The following is a 19,295-nucleotide window of genomic DNA, read 5'->3' as shown; positions in this document are numbered from 1 at the left end:
AGGTGGAGCTGAACAGAAAGGAGGTTTCCAAGGACCCACCATTTCATGACATTTTACAAAACACAATACACCGTTTCACAAATTGCAAAACACTGTTCAATTACTACCAGTAAAAATAACCATTGCTACTTAACATGAAGACTGCTTCGTTTCACCACAAGCAATTATGGTTTTTCTTTATTCAGAACATAGAGGCATTTCAAGCAATGTTGACGGCAGTAAGCCTGCCTTCAGCCCCTGCTGCTGCTTGCTGCATCCTGGCCAGTGTTTTGGCCAGGTAGTTCCTCCAAAGATGTTTGAGGAGCGTGCGTTGGTCATCTACTTCGTGGATATGCAGGACGATCTGGCATGTGATCACCACTGCTCAGAATGCCTCACTAGAGAAGCTTAAGGTAAACCCGATATACAAAAATTCAGACTTACAAAACAGATACATTAAGGGATAATTAATTGCATTACAAAAGGGTGCTTTACTTTACAAAAGGATTCACCTCTGGGTTCCCTTAAAGAGCCAGCTTCTCAAATACAGTCAGAATATGAGCTGAGTTACAAAAATGTCCATGTACATTAGGAGCATGGCTGTAATGTGGATTGAGGTACACCTGTACATCAGCCTTCTGGGCAGCACAGAGGTTCAGGGGCACGCAGAGCATGATGGCAGAGTCTCCAGCATCCTTAGCTGTTGCAAGTGGGTGGGGATGGCTAAGGGGCAAAATCTTCCAAAGGCAGCTGCAAACCTAATTCTGGGCCTGGGGTGAGAACGTCAGGGGATGGGTGTTTCAACACAGAATTGTCCTTTTCTGTGTTCAGGGCTTACCTGTTTCCTCATTATTGAACTGTTTCATCTGTGGAATTGGTGACCTCTAACTTTGGAGCCCTCCCACATCCGTATCAGTATCTCCGAGCCTCCCTCCACTCCAGGGTTTTCTTAGCCAATTAATCACTAGGTGTTATCTAACTACAGCTTAAGTTGTTATTCCCTGGGCGACTGGGTAGATTTTGGTGGAAATGCAGACATTTCATCCAGTAGTAGAGGGAGAAGTTTTGTGATCGAGACACCTTTCCAATGATCTGCAGCTGTAAAAGAGGAAAGTTCTTGGCACAGCTCCTGAACTTATTGTAGGCATTCAGATTGATTGGGAGTGGAACAATGAGTCCTGGGAAGATAAAGCAAGTAACTGATAAATAAGGACGTCTTGTCCTAAATGGTGCCCAGGGGTGGGGGTGAGGATGTTGAAGGAGAATCAGCAGATGTGTGCTAAAGTTATTAAAAAACAAAACAAACTTCTCAAACAGGTTTTCTCTTCATGCTTCTCCTCATGCCTGTGGGCAGCCAAACTTCCAGAATGGTGTTTCTAGAAGAGTAATTCTTAGACCACCCGTGTCAGTCACCTGGGGATGTTGGCTAACAGTAGGTTTCTGAGCTCACCTCTAGACCTCCACCCCCCACCGCATAATCTCTGGAGAAGGGTCTTGGCCATCTGCACTCTGATGAGTTCTCCACTAGATGACTCTTATCTACATTGACATTTGAGAACTGACCCATATTCCTTTCCCTAGCTGCCTAAACATTATATGCTAAGAAAGCGGCGCCTAAGCAGAGGGGAGGTTACTTGTATCAGTCTTTGGGGGGCATTAGATGAGGCTGGAGGATCATTAGAGGGACCAAAACCTGTTCATGGCTCCTCAGAGATGAGTGAGTATGAGGATGGGGAATTGACTTAATTTTCTATACAGATATGCAAAGCGCACGGCAAAGTCTTGAATGGTCAAAGCTGGTGGTGTTCCCAGGCTGGAGGTTTTGGGATTTCTATGCTAAGCGATGGGTGACTGCTGATCTGAAAATGGCCTAGTGTGTGGTGTGTAGAACATTTCACCCACAGTGTCACTTATTCCATTATAGGCAATAAGCAGGGATATTCCAGGTCCAACCTAAGGCCACAACCTTGCTTTGCCTTTTTCTCTCTTCTTTATAAAAGGCACACACCATAGTGGAGATGCTTAATTACATTAGAAGTAGTCTTATTCATTTTTTAGCCAAATTGCCTTTTTGGCCCAGAGCTTTTGTTCTAAAAGCATGATATGCATTTTTAATGCCTCTTCTGCCTGTCTTCTGTTTCTGCTTACCACATCCCCTTCCCCTTTCACAGTGGCGTGTTAATAAGCCTGTTCTTACTAAACAGGATGGAGTCAGAGATCCGGAACCTTCTCAAAAACATGGCTCTTGCCTAGTCCAATCAATCCTTGACCTTTATGATACGAATGAGTTAATTTTTAAGTACCCTACCCCCAGTGGGAGGTGCTCTGCTCTTACCTGCTCCCCATTCAGAATGTAGAAATCAATCTAGATTGGGGAGTTGTATCAAAAGCTACAACCCTGGATAACCTCGTTCTGTGTTATGATGAAAACCAACAACCCAGTAAGACATAAGTATGAGTAACAATTTTATCTCTTGTTGGTAGTGCAGAGAAAGGGCTAAAAACCAGAAATATTACTGTGGCACCTGGTGAAAAGGTTAACAGGAGCTGGGGTTATCTGATTATTCACAGATCTCTCACACAGAGCTTACTCCTGACTAAGATTCTTGCTAGAAAAACACTCCTACCCTGGAGACCTAGGGAGTGAGCTTGAGAGGAGCTGCTGCTGCATTTTAGGCTAGGGAGAGCAGACTTGACCTCTAAGAAGACCTAGGCCTCAGCTTCCCCATACCTTTGTCGGTAGTTACAAAAGAGCATTACAAAGTGTCTCAAGGGCTCAGAGGAGGGTCAGGAACTGAGAAAGGGGAGCAGTGTGGTCACCTAGGACTCACAAGTCCGACTTGTCCTTTGATACTCCTCTAGCTCCGTTTTCCTGCTCACAGCCAGCTGCAGCTCCTGACGGATCACCTGAATCTGCTTCTCGAGCTCTGAGAGTTCCTGCATCACTGAGTTCCGAGATATATTTAGGGAGTCTGCTTTCCCATTGGTGGTCAGCGAGGCAGGGAGCTCCCTTCTCCTTGGAGGGAGGGGGATGTCCTGGTGGATCCGGATGCCCAGCTGGTTTTGTCCTTCCTCATCACTAAACATGTATTTTCGTCGGTTGTCATGACTCAGATTGGAAGTATTCCATACGGTGAGCTGACGGGGTCCCACATTGGACCTAGGAAACAGAGAAATTTTAGACTTACTTTCCATTCTGCAGCTCTTAAAGTGCTGTTGTTCATCTGTTAGCCGTTTCCTGTGTCAATAATATGGAGCTGGGTGTGCATTTAGAGACGAAGTAACAAAGCCATGGACAGACTCCCTGCTAGGGTGTCATGGGGCAATAAGGAGTCATGAACATTCAAAAGTTCAAGTCCAATGCTGCTCTGAAATTGGAATCGGGTGTCATCTGAAGGGCTGATAGGATGGGGTATGGCACATTTTTTTTTTTTTTTTTTTGTGAACAACCTCAGGTTGCTTTTAATTTCCTTTCTGCAAGGGAAGCTCAGAAACTAGCCACACCTTGAAACATTTTATGGTTTGAAAGATGATGCTTTAATAAAAGCGAAATCTGTTTATTCACTTGTTGGGTTCTGAGCATCAGCCTGCTGACAGATCTCATAACATGGCTCATCCTTAGTCCCACAGGACCATCCTGATATTTACTACTTGATTTTGGGGGAGAATAAAAGCATATAAGCCACAGGTCTCAGCAAAGTGTTTCTTGCTATAGGGATGTTTTTTATGTGAGTTGAGAATGACAGTTCAGGTCTGATGCTTAAAAAATTCCAAGAAAGCCCTCAGTTTCTTGCTGGGATAATGAAAGTCGTATACAAAGCAATTTGCAATCCTGTTTTAGGCTTGCATCCTATCACCTACTACCATCGCGGAGAGATGGCTATAGACAGCATGAGAATTATTGCCAAATAGTCACAGGGGGAGACTGAGCCTGTTTCTGGAACACACTTTGACACTTATGCAATAAGAAGAGTTTCTCACTACAAGAACAGATTAGAGCCCTAAGCAGCATAGCTGCTGATTTTTTCTACCATAGGAGAAGCAGAAGGAGGAGTAGGAGGGTTATGACAACTTTTGCAATCAACCACAGGACAAAACTAAATAGAAACACCCTACCAAACCATTGTGTTTTTGTTCTCATTCATGTAACTGAATTTACTTTTTTCCTGGACTCTTAGTTGCCAGGAGAAGGGGACAATCTGGAGGGAGAAGGGGAAAGAGAAGAATAATAAAGTCTCTATGAAAAGTGGCCATAAACCTTCTTTTCTCCTTTCATTTGTGCCCTCTGTAATGTGACTTTGCAGCTTGTACCTCTGCTGAATCTGCTTTCCTCCCTGCTTCAGTTAGGACTGTTCTCACACTTGTTTTGGCCAACAGAAAGTGGCAGACATATGACAGTGGCAGTTCCAAGCCTAAACTTTTAAGAAGTCTTGCACATTTCCACTCTCTTGGAACCCTCCTGCTGCAATGTGAACAAGTCCAGAATGGCCTGCTGCATGATGGCAGACCATATGGAGAGAATCCTCAGGCTTCCCAGTTGACCCAGCTGAGGCCATCATAGATCAGACAGCCCTTAGCTGCTTTCCTCCGCCCCCAAAGTTGGCTATAGACATATGAGCAAACCCAGCCAAAATCAGCGAAGTCTGGCTCAGATCAGCAGACTGCACAGCTGATCCATTAATTAGTAAGCAACTTGCTATTTAAAAAATTAAGTATTGGGATGATTTATCACATAGCGAAGACCAACTTACACATGCCCCAAGCCATTAAAACACATACTCCAAACCACGCTGTGGTTCTTTAACATGCCTCATAGTCTAAGTTTTATATAAATGAGCAGAGGGCACCAGAACTCAGTTTTCATGTATCCTGGGCTGGGTAAAAGTTCTGTAATGAACCCACTTACAGCTCCATTGACTTTAGACCTGAATCAGAGAGGAGATATAATTTTCCTTCTAGCTTGATAATTCCCTTTAATATTTTTCTTCAAATCTTTTCCTATTGAATTTGAATAATTTCAAAGTAATTGTGGTTGTGCTGTTAAAGTGTATAATTTTTGTATTTCTTAGGGTGAGAGGAAAGTGAAAAGGGGAGTGGCGTGTATTGATTGGGAACCCAGTGAGATGAAGGATAGACCAAAAATTTATGTGAAATCACATGTTGAATAAACCCAGGGCTATATCTAAATAGTCTCCTGTAATATGTACCTTATTTTCTCTGCATTAAATGAATAAGGGGTAATACCTACTTCCATATCATGGCCCAAAATTTCTCCAAGCGTTTCCTCAAACTCGTGTTAGTAATCCATTCATTTATCTATTTGCTCTTTTATTTGTTCAGTGAATATGGAGCACAGGGGAGGGATGTCAAGTTGTAGCAGGCATGAGCATTTACATAGATATTCTTCCAAGAGAAGAGGGAGAGAGCGTTCTAATGCCATACAATGGTTCATAGCAGGGAAAACCTGAGAGTAGAGCATCTACACATTTTCTTCGACTGTCTAGACAGCCACAGTGATAAGGTAAGTAAAGATAGCTGGACTGGTCTTCTCCAGAGCTTTGTATATCTATCTGGTAATATAATATAGAGGAATAAACAAATGCTGGACTTTGTGCCAAATTCTAGTTGCCAGTATCACCAGTTGTCTGGTATTTGATGTGGGTACCTATGAGTGCAAGGCGACAAATGCTGAGTGTAAGACTCAGTGTCTGCTTGGAAAAAAATAACCCACGGCGCGTGTTATACTCCTAGCTTCAGTAACATTTAGGCTTTGCTTTGATTCAAGCCTTCTTCAGTCTTAGAGTGTTATGTGACCAGTGAGAGAGCTGTATTTAATGCTAAAAATGGGTATTTAACACTAAAAATAGGTTTCCCTGGAGCAATTATGTAACACTGAGGTTCAGTACTCCACTGGACTATTCCAAAGAGACATGACAGCTATGGGATGCCAAACACTCGTTGGGTTTGACAGGCTGCTAATGTTGGGCTGTATAGAGGTAGGCACAGGAAATGTGAGCCCAAGCTAAACCATGAGCTCCTGTTCTCCTTAGCTCCTCAAAATAAGGGGTTCAGGAAGGGAATCTGCCAAGAAAAGTGGGTAAGTTGCGTCAAAAGACACAAATGGCTTTCAATTTATGTGAGAAAGACGTGAATATGAATCATATCACAGTTGGAGATGGGATTATTGGGCTTCCTGTTTCTGTCAACAGGAAGCTGGAAAACAAATATTTTGTCATTGTAAGATGATATATTTGCTGCTATGTCTTCTTGTGTTACTGTTATTAAAAATGTATATTAAAAATAGAAAAAATAGATGTAACATGACATGGAACAGCTGTGGCTGGACTAGTATATAGCTTGTCACTAACAGACTTGCAATACGATGCAGGAATACCACAGACTGAGAGAGGCGGGAGGAGTGCTCACTGACTGGAAAGAGATACTTCAAGAGATAAAGGAAATGATTCTGACAAGCTAGATGGAGACTGGATAGAAGGGTACTGCAGCAGTCCCAGAGGAGATACTAACAATGAAAAAGAATCCTGTTTTCCATCCCTTTTTCTTCTGTTATGATGAGAGGTGTGTCAGATTTCAAAACTAGAAAGCCAAGCTTTGAGCTGAGGATATGTCACAGATGACACAGTTGCTTGGAGCTGATGCCCTCATCTGAGGCCTCTGGGTGTATGAAAGAATCAGGAGGGTTGCCTTAGGCAGCAGGCAGCAGAAACTTCCAGCCAGGAACCAGACCCAAGTGCTTCTGATATCTTTAGTCACCATGAACTAGGGAACAGTCATCCACAGCCTGGTGTGGTGAGAGTGAAGAGCTTCGATTTTCAGATGTCATCAATGCATTTAATGTTTGTTATTTCCTATTAATAAGATGCTCTTTGCTAGGGAGTTTGTAGAAAAGTGCCAGGAAATGAATTAGGCAGGACATGTCTGTTTCATATTTCCAATACTCTGTTCTTAAGAGTGCTAGAAAGGAGTAGGGAGTGGAAATATGCCAAAAGACAGTAAACCATGAAATTAATTGCCTGCAGTATTCATTAATTCTTACATGTATTTTGTACATAATAATAGTTAATATTTATTAGGCATTTCCTTTCGTTCAGAGATTTACATGTATGATCTCATTTAATCTTTACAACTACTCTAGGAAATAGGTACTGTTTTTATCTCAACTTTACAAATGAGGAACTTGAGGTGCAGAGATATTAAATCAATGACTTACACAAAGTAACACATATCATAAGTCTTGGGGACAGGATTTGGATCAAGAGGGTTGATCCTAGAGTCCATGGCTACACTTCTAACCATGACAGTATATTGTGTACACTGCATTTTAGTGTCCATATACATTTTTTATTCTATGTTTTATTTCCCTCTATTTATACTGATTCTGTTGTTAAATTGTCCTGATTTGATCTGAATAATTATTTATACAGTTAGATCTCTAAATATTATTTTACAAATATAAAGACAGTTGCCATTGGCCCCTTCTTACCTCTTTTCCACACGTTTGGTCTTGAAATGCTGTTGCTTTTCCTCTACAAATGATGTGTTTAGTGCTCTGTGTAATCTCTGGTGGAGAGAACAGATTCACATGTAGAAATTATGAGAAACACATAGGTCAGGGGACGAAGAACCACTTGACATTTAATGGTATATGTAGTCATTACAAACCTTGGCCTCTTTAAACAAATTCCAGGAATGCCTAAAAATAGATCAACATTCAGCCTCAAATCTCAAGGGAACAAAAATTCTAATTAGAGGTTATTATTCCACCTGGATAAACAAAGTGTTCTGATGGAAAGCTCAGTATTATAAGACAGTATGTGATATAAGGAGGCACAATCATAACTAATATGTAGCAAAAGGCCTTCAACAATTGCTAAAGATGAGTAAAAAGTACAAAATTATTGACAACCAAAACAAAGAAGGGAAGGAGGACTCTTGAGAATTAAATTAATCATATTAGGATACAATAAGGAAGATACGTGGAGTTCTCCTAGAGGACCAAATACTTCCCAGGATGACAGTAGGAAGAACAGGGTTCAACTGTAACCAAACCAATGATAGTAACCTATCTAGGAAAAAGAAAAGTGTTACCAAAGCGAGGAGGTTAGCGTGAGGGTATATGAATACATGAGTGGGGTAAATGCAGAAGAAGCGACATCTTCCCTGCTGGGAGGTAATCCATGGTACACTGAGGGGCAGGAGGCAGTCTCACCACAGGAGAGGCCAGGATGGCTCATCCAGCCTTGCTGTGGTCAAGTGAAACCACTCCCTTTGTTAGAGATCTTCCATCATTATGAAGCCTTCTGACTACATTTTGGGTCTCCATGCCAATTTCATTCAGGCAGAGATGTGCAGATGAGTGTGCTTGAATCGCCAGTCTGGTTGACAGTTTCTGTTCTCCCTGTAAATCAGTGTGTTGATGTCTAGATTACAGCAGAGAACTGCGACCTTGTGAAGTTTGGCCTTGGCCCCAGTGGATCTCAAACTTCTCTGGACCAGGGAAGAAGCAGAGAGAACAGGGGGAAGTGGGATTGCTTAAAGGGGACCAGGGACTTTAAACTCATGTAATAGGTTTCAATTTTGGCAAGAAAAGAACCTAGGAAATCTTTCACACCATCTCTTCAGACTGTCACTATTAAGTGAAACCTGGTTAAAAAAAGTTCTATTGCTTCTATTATGAGCAACAGTGGAGGGTTATAGGAAAGGAAGGAGCACTGTGGGATAGCAATATAAGGGAAATGTGAATTAATGGGATAGAGAGAATTCCTTCTGCTCTAATGAGAGTGCCTACCCCACCCTCGTTATTGTGGTAACATGACTTATCAGTCTGACATAGGGCTCTGGATCCTCCCATCACTAGGAATTCTACAGTTTAAGAATATTGGAGCAAGACACCTGTGGCACTCACCTGGCTGGTGTGGAGCCAGTATTGCAGCTTGGATTTGTTTTTGATTCGTGGTAGCAGCAGCCTATATACTATGTGCTCACCAATGGTGGTCAAGATGGACAGACCAAATCCAATGCACAGCAGCACGAAGAGTCCAGAGAAGTGTTTGATGCCCATTTGCAAAGTCTGTGACAGAACAGGAAAGAAAAGGCCGTGAATACAATGATATACCTGGCCCAATGCTCGTGCACTCTTTGGTTTTCAGATGGATATTCATTTTTTCTGGACTCAAGGAAAGCTGGAGACTATTTCTCCCTGTGTGTTCTGTGACTTTTATTCTACATCATGAAAGGAATTCAGCCAGGGTTGGACTAAGGGCTGCCGAGGATCTCCCAATGCCTAGAGTGTGAGAAATAAAAATAAAATTCAAAGCTTTCCAACTGACTGAACGAACTTTATCTTGTTCATGGGGACCCCGGAGAAACCTTAAAAACTGAATTGCTGGCCTTGATAGAATGGGAGGTCTACCATGCCTCAGTATATCCCTTCCTTATTAATTTTAGCTATAATTCTTTCTTAAGAAGTAAGCAGAAGCTAGCTCTGGAAAACAAGAAGCTGATAATTCATTGCTTCATCACCTTTAGCTAATCATCTGAGGCCATAACCAGATTCTCCCTCCCTCTTTGCAGTTTCAGTGTGACAGCTCACCAGTTTCACAATGCACCCTTCCTAAAAGATGACCACAATCTCCAGATGGTTTTGACCAACTTGTAGGGGATGCACAGTGAGGGTTTTCATGTCCTCAGCTTCACGTTTGGACATCAGAAGACCAAAAACTCCACCCTTGGGTCACGCTAACACCACCATTTTTTGAACATGGGGCCTATGAAGAGGCATGAAGCTCAACTGCACATGTGCATGTATCTCTTTTCATAAATATTTATGACTCCTCCTATAGGTTATTCAATATGTATACTCAGCCACCCCACTCAGCATAAATTCCTGTTCCCTTTTACCCCTCCCTTGAAGTGCTTGCTGTCAGCTTCTGCTGAGGCTATGCTTCCCATTCTGCAAGATGGCTGGCCCGCTGGCCACAACCCTTTATGAGAAATAAAGATCTCCTGTCCGAATTTATGAAGCTCATGATTCTTCAGTTGACAGGTGCTATTCGTATGTTAATCCCACTGTGCAAATGGCCCGTGGAGTTGTGCCAACGCCCTGGTCTGGACCACTTTACGGTCTCTTAGAGAGAGATTGAGAGAGATAGAGATAGAGAATTGAAACAATTTAATATACTGGGTAGCTATCAGGGAAAGAACCTCCCTCAGGGACAGAGAATGAGTAGATTCAAGGGGAAAAAGATGGTGAGTTCAGTAACTTTGAAATCTGGATCTGGTAGGGAACATGGAAATCATCTAGTTCATTTTTACAGAGGAGGAAAGTGAGACCAGAGAAGTGTAGTAAACTGAGCCAAGCCACAAAAATAGGCATAGAAGAGAAAGAGAAGGAACCTAATGATATTTATTGGTTGCTTACTTTCTGCCAAGTGTTTTACATTCAAATAGATATTATAACCTCAATTTTATAACTAAGGAAATTGGAGTTCCTGCAGCTTTTAAGTGGCAAAGTTGGTCTTTCATTCCATTTCTCTTCAGCTCCAAAGCTTGAGCTCTTTCTGCTATACTGCTATACACAAAAACAGCAGCAGTTATAGCAATAGTACTAGTCACAATAAATATATGTGGCCAGCACTTTGCTAAGTGATTTGTGTAGATTATCTAAGAAAACCCTCACATGTACTCTAAAACAGCCATTATTTAGCCATTGACATCAATGACAAGAGTCAATCCTGTAGAATTAAAAACACTTAATATATTGAGTTAATACTATGTGCTAGGCACTCTTCTGTGTATCATGGGATGGCGATAGAAGGACGTTGTGTCTTTCCTTTTAAACAGCTTGAGTCTAGGGAGAAAACAAACATATACCTCCATGATACATTTGATCCACGCTTCCTGGGATTTGTGGGGAAGCTGGTGCATGAAATAACGTTTGAATAAGAGAGGCAGGATGGGGAAGTTGGGTGGGGAAAGTGAACGCACTAACCTGAGAGTAGCATAAACAAAGGAAAACATGACTTTCCTGGACAGTGGTATAGTGTTGTGAAACTGACTGCTGTGGCTGAAGGAAGAGTATACAAGGCATGAATAGTGCCATAGTTTGAATGTATTTGTCCCTCTCAAACTCATATGTTTAAACTTAAACTCCAAGGGTTGGTATTAAGAGCCCTTATGAAGGGATGAGTGCCCTTATAAAAGGGCTTGAGGAAGATAGCTAGTCCCTTTCGTTGCCCTTCCACCCTTTCACCATGTGAGGAGACAACATTTGTCCCCTGTGGAGGTCAAGCAACAAGGTGCCATCTTGGAAGCAGAGACCAGGCCCTTACTAAAACAATAAACTTGCTAGTGCTTTGATCTGGAACTTCCAACCTCCAGAACTGTGGGGAATATAGTTCTCTTCTTTAAAAGGACCCAGTCTCAGGTATTTTTTTTTATAATGGCACACATGGACAAAGATATGCAGTGAGAGAGAAACAGGGCCACACTAGGCAAATCCTCAGATGCCGTACTAAGGAGCCTGGGTGTTACCCCTTTGCTGGAAGCTTGTGGTCATCATTATCATTGATAATTATTTAACATTTAATATGTGTAAGGCACAATTCTGAGCACTTTATCAATGTAGCAACTTGCCTCATCTTTATGACAATTTATAAGGTAAATAACTGGTATAATCTCCATTTTATAAGTGAGGAAACTGAGCAACAAAGAATTTCAATAACTTGTCCAAGGTCACATAGCTCGTGAAGGTGAAGCTGGAATTTGAACCCATGCAGTCTGTTTTCAGAGCCCACAGTCTTCACTGATTCATTTGTCCGATGTAAATGACCCTCCCATTCTCTTTAAAGGGTTTTCCTTTCATTCTTCCCACCTCTCCCCACCTCAATTCTGGAGAAACAGCCAGCCAGGCATGATTCAGGCATAGGCATAGAGTGCATAGGGAAGTCTATCTGGGGGTCAGGACTCAGAAGCGAAGCTCGGTGATTTCAGGCTGTGTTGGAGCCTAGCTCAGGAAATCTCTCTCCCTCCATGCCAGTACTGCAGACTATGAATCAAAGACCAGTGTTACGGTCCCTAGAAAAGAAAAGACTAGAGCTGAGTGGGGGCTCTGAGACTGGCACAAGGCAGGAAAACTGGGCAGATGATTTGGGAATGCAGGCGGAAGCCCAGCCCTAGGAAACAAGGAATGCTGGTCTGGGAAAGGGTTTGGTAGGGAAGCACATTGGACCCCTAGGGCTTCAGAGGTACTAGGGATTTTCCCGGGACATCTCTGTGTGCAAATGGCGACTAGTTATATAAACCTGACATGCAGAAAGTACATACAAATGTGTCTGAAAATAGTCCTTGACCTAGACCTATTTTAGTGTATACAGGATATGGCTATAATATGAAAGATTCAGTGAGTTATTGCTGTGGATTAAGAACAGACTGGGAGAATTTAGTTTGGACTTTAACATCATTAAACATTCAGTTAGACTCTGAGAAGATGGGCACTGCTTTTTTATAAGACACTGCCAAGATGAGGAGGAAAAATATAACTTGCAGTGAGTCATCTTGCCTTTATAGTCATGGCTTCCTCTGTTTTCTTGTGCATAACAATAATTAGTCTTTTAAAAACAATAATTTTTCTCTTAGTACCTCAATAACAAATAGGCCATATTCAGTTTATATTATACATTTTTTTCTTTAAACTTCTGTTGTTTATACCCACATGCTAATAGACTAACAGAAGTAGTTATTGTTTCTAAATTGAGCATTTAATACATATGCCAGATACAATATACGTGTATTATGGTCTTATAATTACCCTGTAAGTTAAGTGTTATTATCCTTATTTCACATTTGAGAAAGCAGAGGTTCATAGGGGTTAATAACCTTACTTACCCAAGATCATGCAAGCTACTAAGTCGGGATCCAGGCTGCGGATCCAGGACTGTCTGATGCCAAAGCCTGCAATGCTTGTCAAGCGATCGCCATTTATAGGTATCCTTTTCTAGTTGAATTCTCACAATTCACTATAACGACTATCAAACTTTTTTATTTAAAACTCCCACTGGAATGGCAAATCCACTATCATCTGCCTGTGAACACCAGAGAAAATGTTTCAATTGTGTCTGAGTCTGAGCGACAAGATGTACAGCTGCCTTTGTAATTCAGGGGTTCCTCCCCTAGGATCACATTGTCTAAATGTGCTATGCATATGTGCATCTTCCCCATATTATCAAGTGAAAACTTTCTAGTAAAAAACTGCTCAACTTGATACTCATTACTGGTCAGAGGAAGAAAAGAAGGAGTTACGAATATTCAATATCAAATGTTTAAAATACATTCAGGTGATGCAGACAAAATGATAATTGCAGCTGCCAAGTGACTTGAGTGGTAGCACATTCAGAAATGGAAGCAGAAGTCCCGTCTCATGCTGTCAAAAGCCATGTAAATGAATGCAAAAAGAATGCAAACAAACATAAGTTTCGAGGTTGGTTTTTTTTCCCCCTTTATCCCATTGCTTCAGCTGCAGCTTCATTTGCTAGCTCATAGCCACACACTTCCAGAGACTCAAGGGCCAAGGAGAGAAGACTGTCACAGGATTGATTGATTTGATTTGATTTTTCGAGACAGAGTCTCACTCTGAGGCTCAGACTAGAGTGCAGTGGCACAATCTCGGCTCACTACGACCTCCGCCTCCGGGGTTCAAGCGATTCTCATACCTCAGCCTCCCAAGTTGCCGGGATTACAGGCATGCGTTACCACACCCAGCTAATTTTTGTATTTTTAGTAGAGACAGGGTTTCACCATATTAGCCAGGCTTGAACTCCTGACCTTAGGTAATCTGCCCGCCTCCGCTTCCCAAATTGCTGGGAATATAGGTGTGAGTCACTGCACCCAGCTTGTCCCAGGATTTAGCCAGGGACAAATCTCAGGCATTTATTGCTCCACTTGGTCCTTCACAAACTTACTCTAGCCCACCCCATCTCACTTAGGCAACTCTTTAACTAGTAAGTAATCATTCGAAAAATTGCCTTGCTTATGTATTTCATTTTTCTAAATGTTATTTAATTCATTATGTTTCTTTAGCATTTTATTATTAATTTACATTAGTATATATTTACTACACTATAAAGAAAAAACAGTTTGTGTCTGATACTGTACTCTGCATATTGCATTCAGGAATACCAACTAATTATGCATTATACAACTAATGTTTTAAATGTTTTATATTATACAGAAATTCTTGGTAGATTGTCACATATCTATACATTGTGCATTAGATATTAAACACCTATAGGTGCCTAAGAGTATTTTAGTGAATTTAGGGAAACTGCTTGAGATTTTTGGATGAGTTGTGAATACTTTTTTTCCATTTAAAATAATGGAAAGGGCTTCCACCATCGATAAATTTACTAGTCAACACATTTCTAGGAACGGACCAAATTCAGATAAAAGGAGATGTTCGTACTATCACAGGTGTGGTCTCTGACCGGATCAGTAACATGTAGAGGATAAGATTATAAACTTTGTTGTTGCCCAAACCCTGCTTTGTATTTTGTTCAGATGTGGTCACTTGAAACATCTGACAGCTAGATTAGTGACTAGTTCTCAAGTCTCCAGCAAGGGAGTTTCACTCATCATTTATTTTTGATGTTACTAATCAAGATCTATGCAGCTATTCCTTCCTTGTGCCCATTCCACACCTCCCAACACATAGCAACCACCTGATTTCTCTGGTTTCCTAGAGTGTTGCCTATACTCATTGCTTCTAATTCCTTTTCTCCCATTCTCCCTGAGACCCACTTCAATCAGACTTTTGTCCCCTCCCATTACCTGTCAAACAATTCCTGTAAAAGTCAAAAATGGCCTCCATATTGCCAAATCTAATGGTCGGTTTTCACGTTATTTATGTATTGGCAGCTTGGACGCCATTAATTACTCCATCCTCTTTGGTATAGTTTCTCAACTTTGTTTTTGTGATACTCCTTTCTCTTTGTTTTTTTTTTTTTTTTGAAGGAGTCTCCCTCTGTCGCCCAGGCTGGAGTGCAGTGGCGCGATCTCGGCGCACTGCAAGCTCCGCCTCCCGGATTCACGCCATTCTCCTGCCTCAGCCTCCCGAGTAGCTGGGACTACAGGCGCCCGCCACCTCGCCCGGCTAATTTTTTGTATTTTTAGTAGAGACGGGGTTTCACTGTAGTCTCGATCTCCTGACCTTGTGATCCACCCGCCTCGGCCTCCCAAAGTGCTGGGATTACAGGCGTGAGCCACCGCGCCCGGCCATCTTTCTCTTTGTTGTACCTTCGTCTCTTTTGCTTTTCTTCTTCATCTTTCTGACTGTAAACATAGGCATGCTTTCAGTTTTTCAACTACACTCATGTTCTCATCTAGAGTCAGCTTTAAATCCCACCTAGATGTCAATGACTCCCAAGAGTTGGGGGCTTTTCTTTCCTAAGTCCCTACTCTGCCTCTTTACTTAGGTAATGAATAGACATTTCAAAGATAACACATTAAAAGCAAACCCCTAATTTTACCCCTGAAACCTGCTGCTTGGACCGTCTTTCTCATCTCAATGAACCTCTATCCTTGCCATGACACAGGGAGAAAACCTTAGAACCATCTTTGATTCCTGTCTTTCTCTACCATCCCATTACCCTGTGTATCTGCAAATATGGTGGAACTGACCTTCAAAGTATATCCAGAATTCAACAACATCCCACCACCTCCACCAACCACCCTGATCCAAGCCACCATCACCTTTCACCTCACCTAGATTATTGAGACAGCCTCCTAGTTGTTTTCCCTAACGACTTCTGTCTTCTTCACAACAGTAAGAATGGCTGTCATGTCACCCCTGTGCTCAACGCCTTGTGATGGTTTTCTACCTCTTGCAGAGTAAATTCAGAGTTCTTGCAATGGTCCATGAGACCTTACAAGATCTATTTCCTCCTCTTCTCTCTTACTGGTTCACTTTGCAGCTTGAGCAACTTGCAGCTTGAGGGTCTTTTCATTTTCTGTTCTGTGCCTGTAAACTCTTCTGCCAGGAATCAATATTGCTCCTTCCCTCATTTTCTTTAGGTTTCTTCTCAAATGTCACCTATCTGTGAAGTTTACTAATCACTGTGCTTAAAAAGGCAAATTCTGTTCCCCCTTCCCTCCTCTTTCAGACACGATCTATCTCTCTTACTTTGCTTTATTTCTCTCCTGACATAATATGTGATTATTTGTTTATTGCCTATTTCCCTACCAAAGTAGAATGTAAGCTACAGGAGGGCAGCATTTTTGTCCATTTTGCTCGGTACATATTCTAATTGCTTAGAACAGTGCCCAGCACTGTTAATGTTTTTTAAACAAATGAATGAAAGCATATGAAAACTAGGATTTTTTTGTATAAAATAAATTTGTATAATTCCCCCCACCCCTGATCCAAACAGTCTCATTATATCACAAAAGCTTCCTAGAGCAGTTCTTTAAGAGAGAAGGGTGGAGATGGACATTCTCAATTAAAAGGAGAGGAAACAAGGCCCAGTTTTGCTAGCTTGACCTGATCATGCTAATATTCACCAATCTAGGGATCTACTGTTGAAACTGGGACAAAAAATATTTAAAATTACTGAAGTAAAACATTGGAAACTGAATGCAAAAATTTCAGGTGGAATGTGCCGATTTTGTTTTCTTAGAATCCTTTCTTTGGGGAACTGCCCTCTTCCTGCTTCACGTGGTTTTGGTGTGTCTACCAATCACAGACTCCCTACTCCCTGTTCACCAGGCAAAACATGGGACTCAAGGCAGGCCAAGGTGGATCTGAAGCAGAAACACTGGGCATCAAAAGTGCTGGGAGCTAGTCATTTCCAATGTCAGTGCCCCAAAGACATAGTTCCCTAGTTCCTGCATTAGCATCCTTGGAGTGCTGTGGTTCGAGGCTTCATCTGTTACTCTCCTTCTTACTTCAAAACATCGAGCTTTCCCATTATTCTTTTGATAGGTTTTTGCTTAAGTTTAAAAATCTGTTGCAACCAGGTGCAATGACTCACGCCTGGAATCCCAGCACTTTGGGAGGCTGAGGCAAGTGGATCACCTAAGGTCAGGAGTTTGAGACCAGCCTGACCAACATGGTCTCTACTAAAAATACAAAAACTAGCCAGGCATGGTGGCACATGCCTGTAGTCCCAGCTACGCGGGAGGCTGAGGCAGGAGAATTGCTTGAACTTGGGAGGCAGAGGCTGCAGTGAGCTGAAATTGCACCACTGCAATCCAGCCTGGGAAACAGAGCAAGACTCCATCTCAAAAAAAAAAAAAAAAAAATCTGTTGCTTGCAACCGTATAATCTGATTCAATATATGTACTGTTTAAATGATTAAGGTCTTCTAGCTCCAAGGTGTGAATATAACTTCTTTTGAGATAGACTGTATCCTGACGCAGATCTCAGAAATGAACGGGTGGAGACTGTTTTAGGAAGTCTTCTCTGACAGGGTAAGGCTGTGCTGCTTTTGCCTGTCTCCAACAGCCTAGTATATAGTAAGTGTTCAATACATTTACTCTGAAGATTTCCTATTAAATATTTTTCCCCAGAGCAAAACGACTTCAAGAACTTGGGAGAATAATTGTATTTTTCAGTGACCTAATGCACTAAGCTTTGTATCATCTCCTCTCTGGATCTGCACAGCCAAATGCTGATGTTCAAAATTTTTTTTCCTTAATAAGAGAGCTGGTGACAGGGGGAGGAACAATAATTTTAATGAGAGGTAAGGAAAAGAAAAAGGCTATGGTGCTTCTGAAATATGGATGACTCATAGATGCTTGGAAGCAGGACAAGGAAGAAGCAAATGCTATTTCTAATTTTGAAGACCTGGTATCTATTTTATCTATCTATCTATCTATCTATCTATCTATCTATCTATCTATCTATCTATCTATCTATCTATTTATTTTTTGCCTCCTGATTATTTTGCCCAGAAGAGTAGTTAGTTGCTCAGAAGAACTTGGCAGATTCCTTGCTGTGTCTATACATATGGCCCCTTGTCGGGGAGTTGAAGGGGTGGCCTGCCCCTCCAGACCTGTGGGTGTTTCTCATTAGGTGGAAGAGAGACTTGAGAAAAGAAATGAGACACAGAGACAAAGTATAGAGAAAGAAAAAGCTGGCGTGGGTCCTCTGTATGCTGAGCGCCAGTCCCCTGGGCCCACTTTTTCTTTCTCTATACTTTGTCCCTGTGTCTCATTTCTTTTCTTGAAGTAGGAGAATCATATCCACATAAAATGTGGGCTCCAAATATACCAAAGACAGAGTTTCCCAGAGGAGAAAGTCCGGTTGAAGAGAGTTAGGTAAGATTATGCAGTGCACTCATTCGAAATTAAAACATGTATATTTAACAAGAATCATGAAGATGGAGAAAAAAGAGATTCATTCAGAGAACCTGGAATTTTCTCATTTACCAAGACATAGTGAAAGATCACACTTAACAAAAGAAACAGAAGAGGAGATAATTTATTAACACAAAATCCAGGGAGACACTGCATGAGCCTAAGTGAGTAGTGCTCACACATTTGGATTAAACAAGGATTTTGACAGCACTCTCTGCATTCCTCTAACCTGGAAACTGCTTAGTGGCTCATCAACATGGCGCTGCCCATGTTGCTGTGAAGATTCTTCTCTCTCCCTGTTTCTTGCGATTCTTGAGCCCCCATCTCTTCTAAGCTTGGGCGACCATCTTTTAGGGTTGAAATGGCACTTAATTTGCCACACTAGCTCTGTTGTGCAGTGTTTTTGAAAAATTTATTATTAAAACGACTCAGAAAAATGTTTTTAAAAACTAAATGTGAGATTACCCATAATCCTTGTACTATAAAACAATTACTTTCAATTCTCCATTTTCTCTGCTGAACAATGACCATATATATTAGGCACACATATTTTTCAGAGTTCTAAACATAGGATATAACAAGTTTGCATTATGCTTTTAAAAGAATTTATTTTCTAACATAATAAACTATTTTAATATTAATTTCTAAAAATATTATTTTCTAACTATTATTTTATTTATTAACTTTAGTGGCCTAATACTATCCCTATTGTTTTTGTTATAATTGACTACTCCCAAACTGTAGGTATTTAAGTTTTTAAATCTTATTATTTATTGTATATATGACAAATATTGCTACAATAAAACATTTTGTGTATAGCATTTTTTTTTTTTTCTTTTTTTGAGATGGAGCTTCACTCTGTCTCCCAGGGCAGAATGTAGTGGAGTGATCTCGACTCACTGCAACCTCCACCTTTTGGTTTCAAGTGATTCTCCTGCCTCAGCCTC

At 41.3% G+C, this 19,295-nt stretch overlaps 1 protein-coding gene across 1 annotated transcript in view; it reads right to left on the bottom strand.

Moving 5' to 3' along the window:
• Nucleotides 1–6: 6 nt before the first annotated feature.
• Nucleotides 7–19,295, bottom strand: part of GRIN3A (glutamate receptor, ionotropic, N-methyl-D-aspartate 3A) — a 165,039-nt gene continuing 145,750 nt past the window's right edge. The window contains exons 7-9 of the mRNA XM_011990036.1: nucleotides 8,906–9,070; nucleotides 7,484–7,560; nucleotides 7–3,139 (exon numbers count right to left, since the gene is read on the bottom strand). Of these exons, the coding sequence (XP_011845426.1) occupies nucleotides 2,800–3,139; nucleotides 7,484–7,560; nucleotides 8,906–9,070 (582 nt within the window). The 3' untranslated portion in view covers nucleotides 7–2,799. The remainder of the gene's footprint in view (nucleotides 3,140–7,483; nucleotides 7,561–8,905; nucleotides 9,071–19,295) is intronic.

This window comes from Mandrillus leucophaeus, unplaced genomic scaffold (assembly GCF_000951045.1).
Source record: "Mandrillus leucophaeus isolate KB7577 unplaced genomic scaffold, Mleu.le_1.0 Scaffold368, whole genome shotgun sequence".
NCBI classification, from domain to species: Eukaryota; Metazoa; Chordata; class Mammalia; order Primates; family Cercopithecidae; genus Mandrillus; species Mandrillus leucophaeus.
This window is presented reverse-complemented; position numbering and strand designations above follow the sequence as displayed.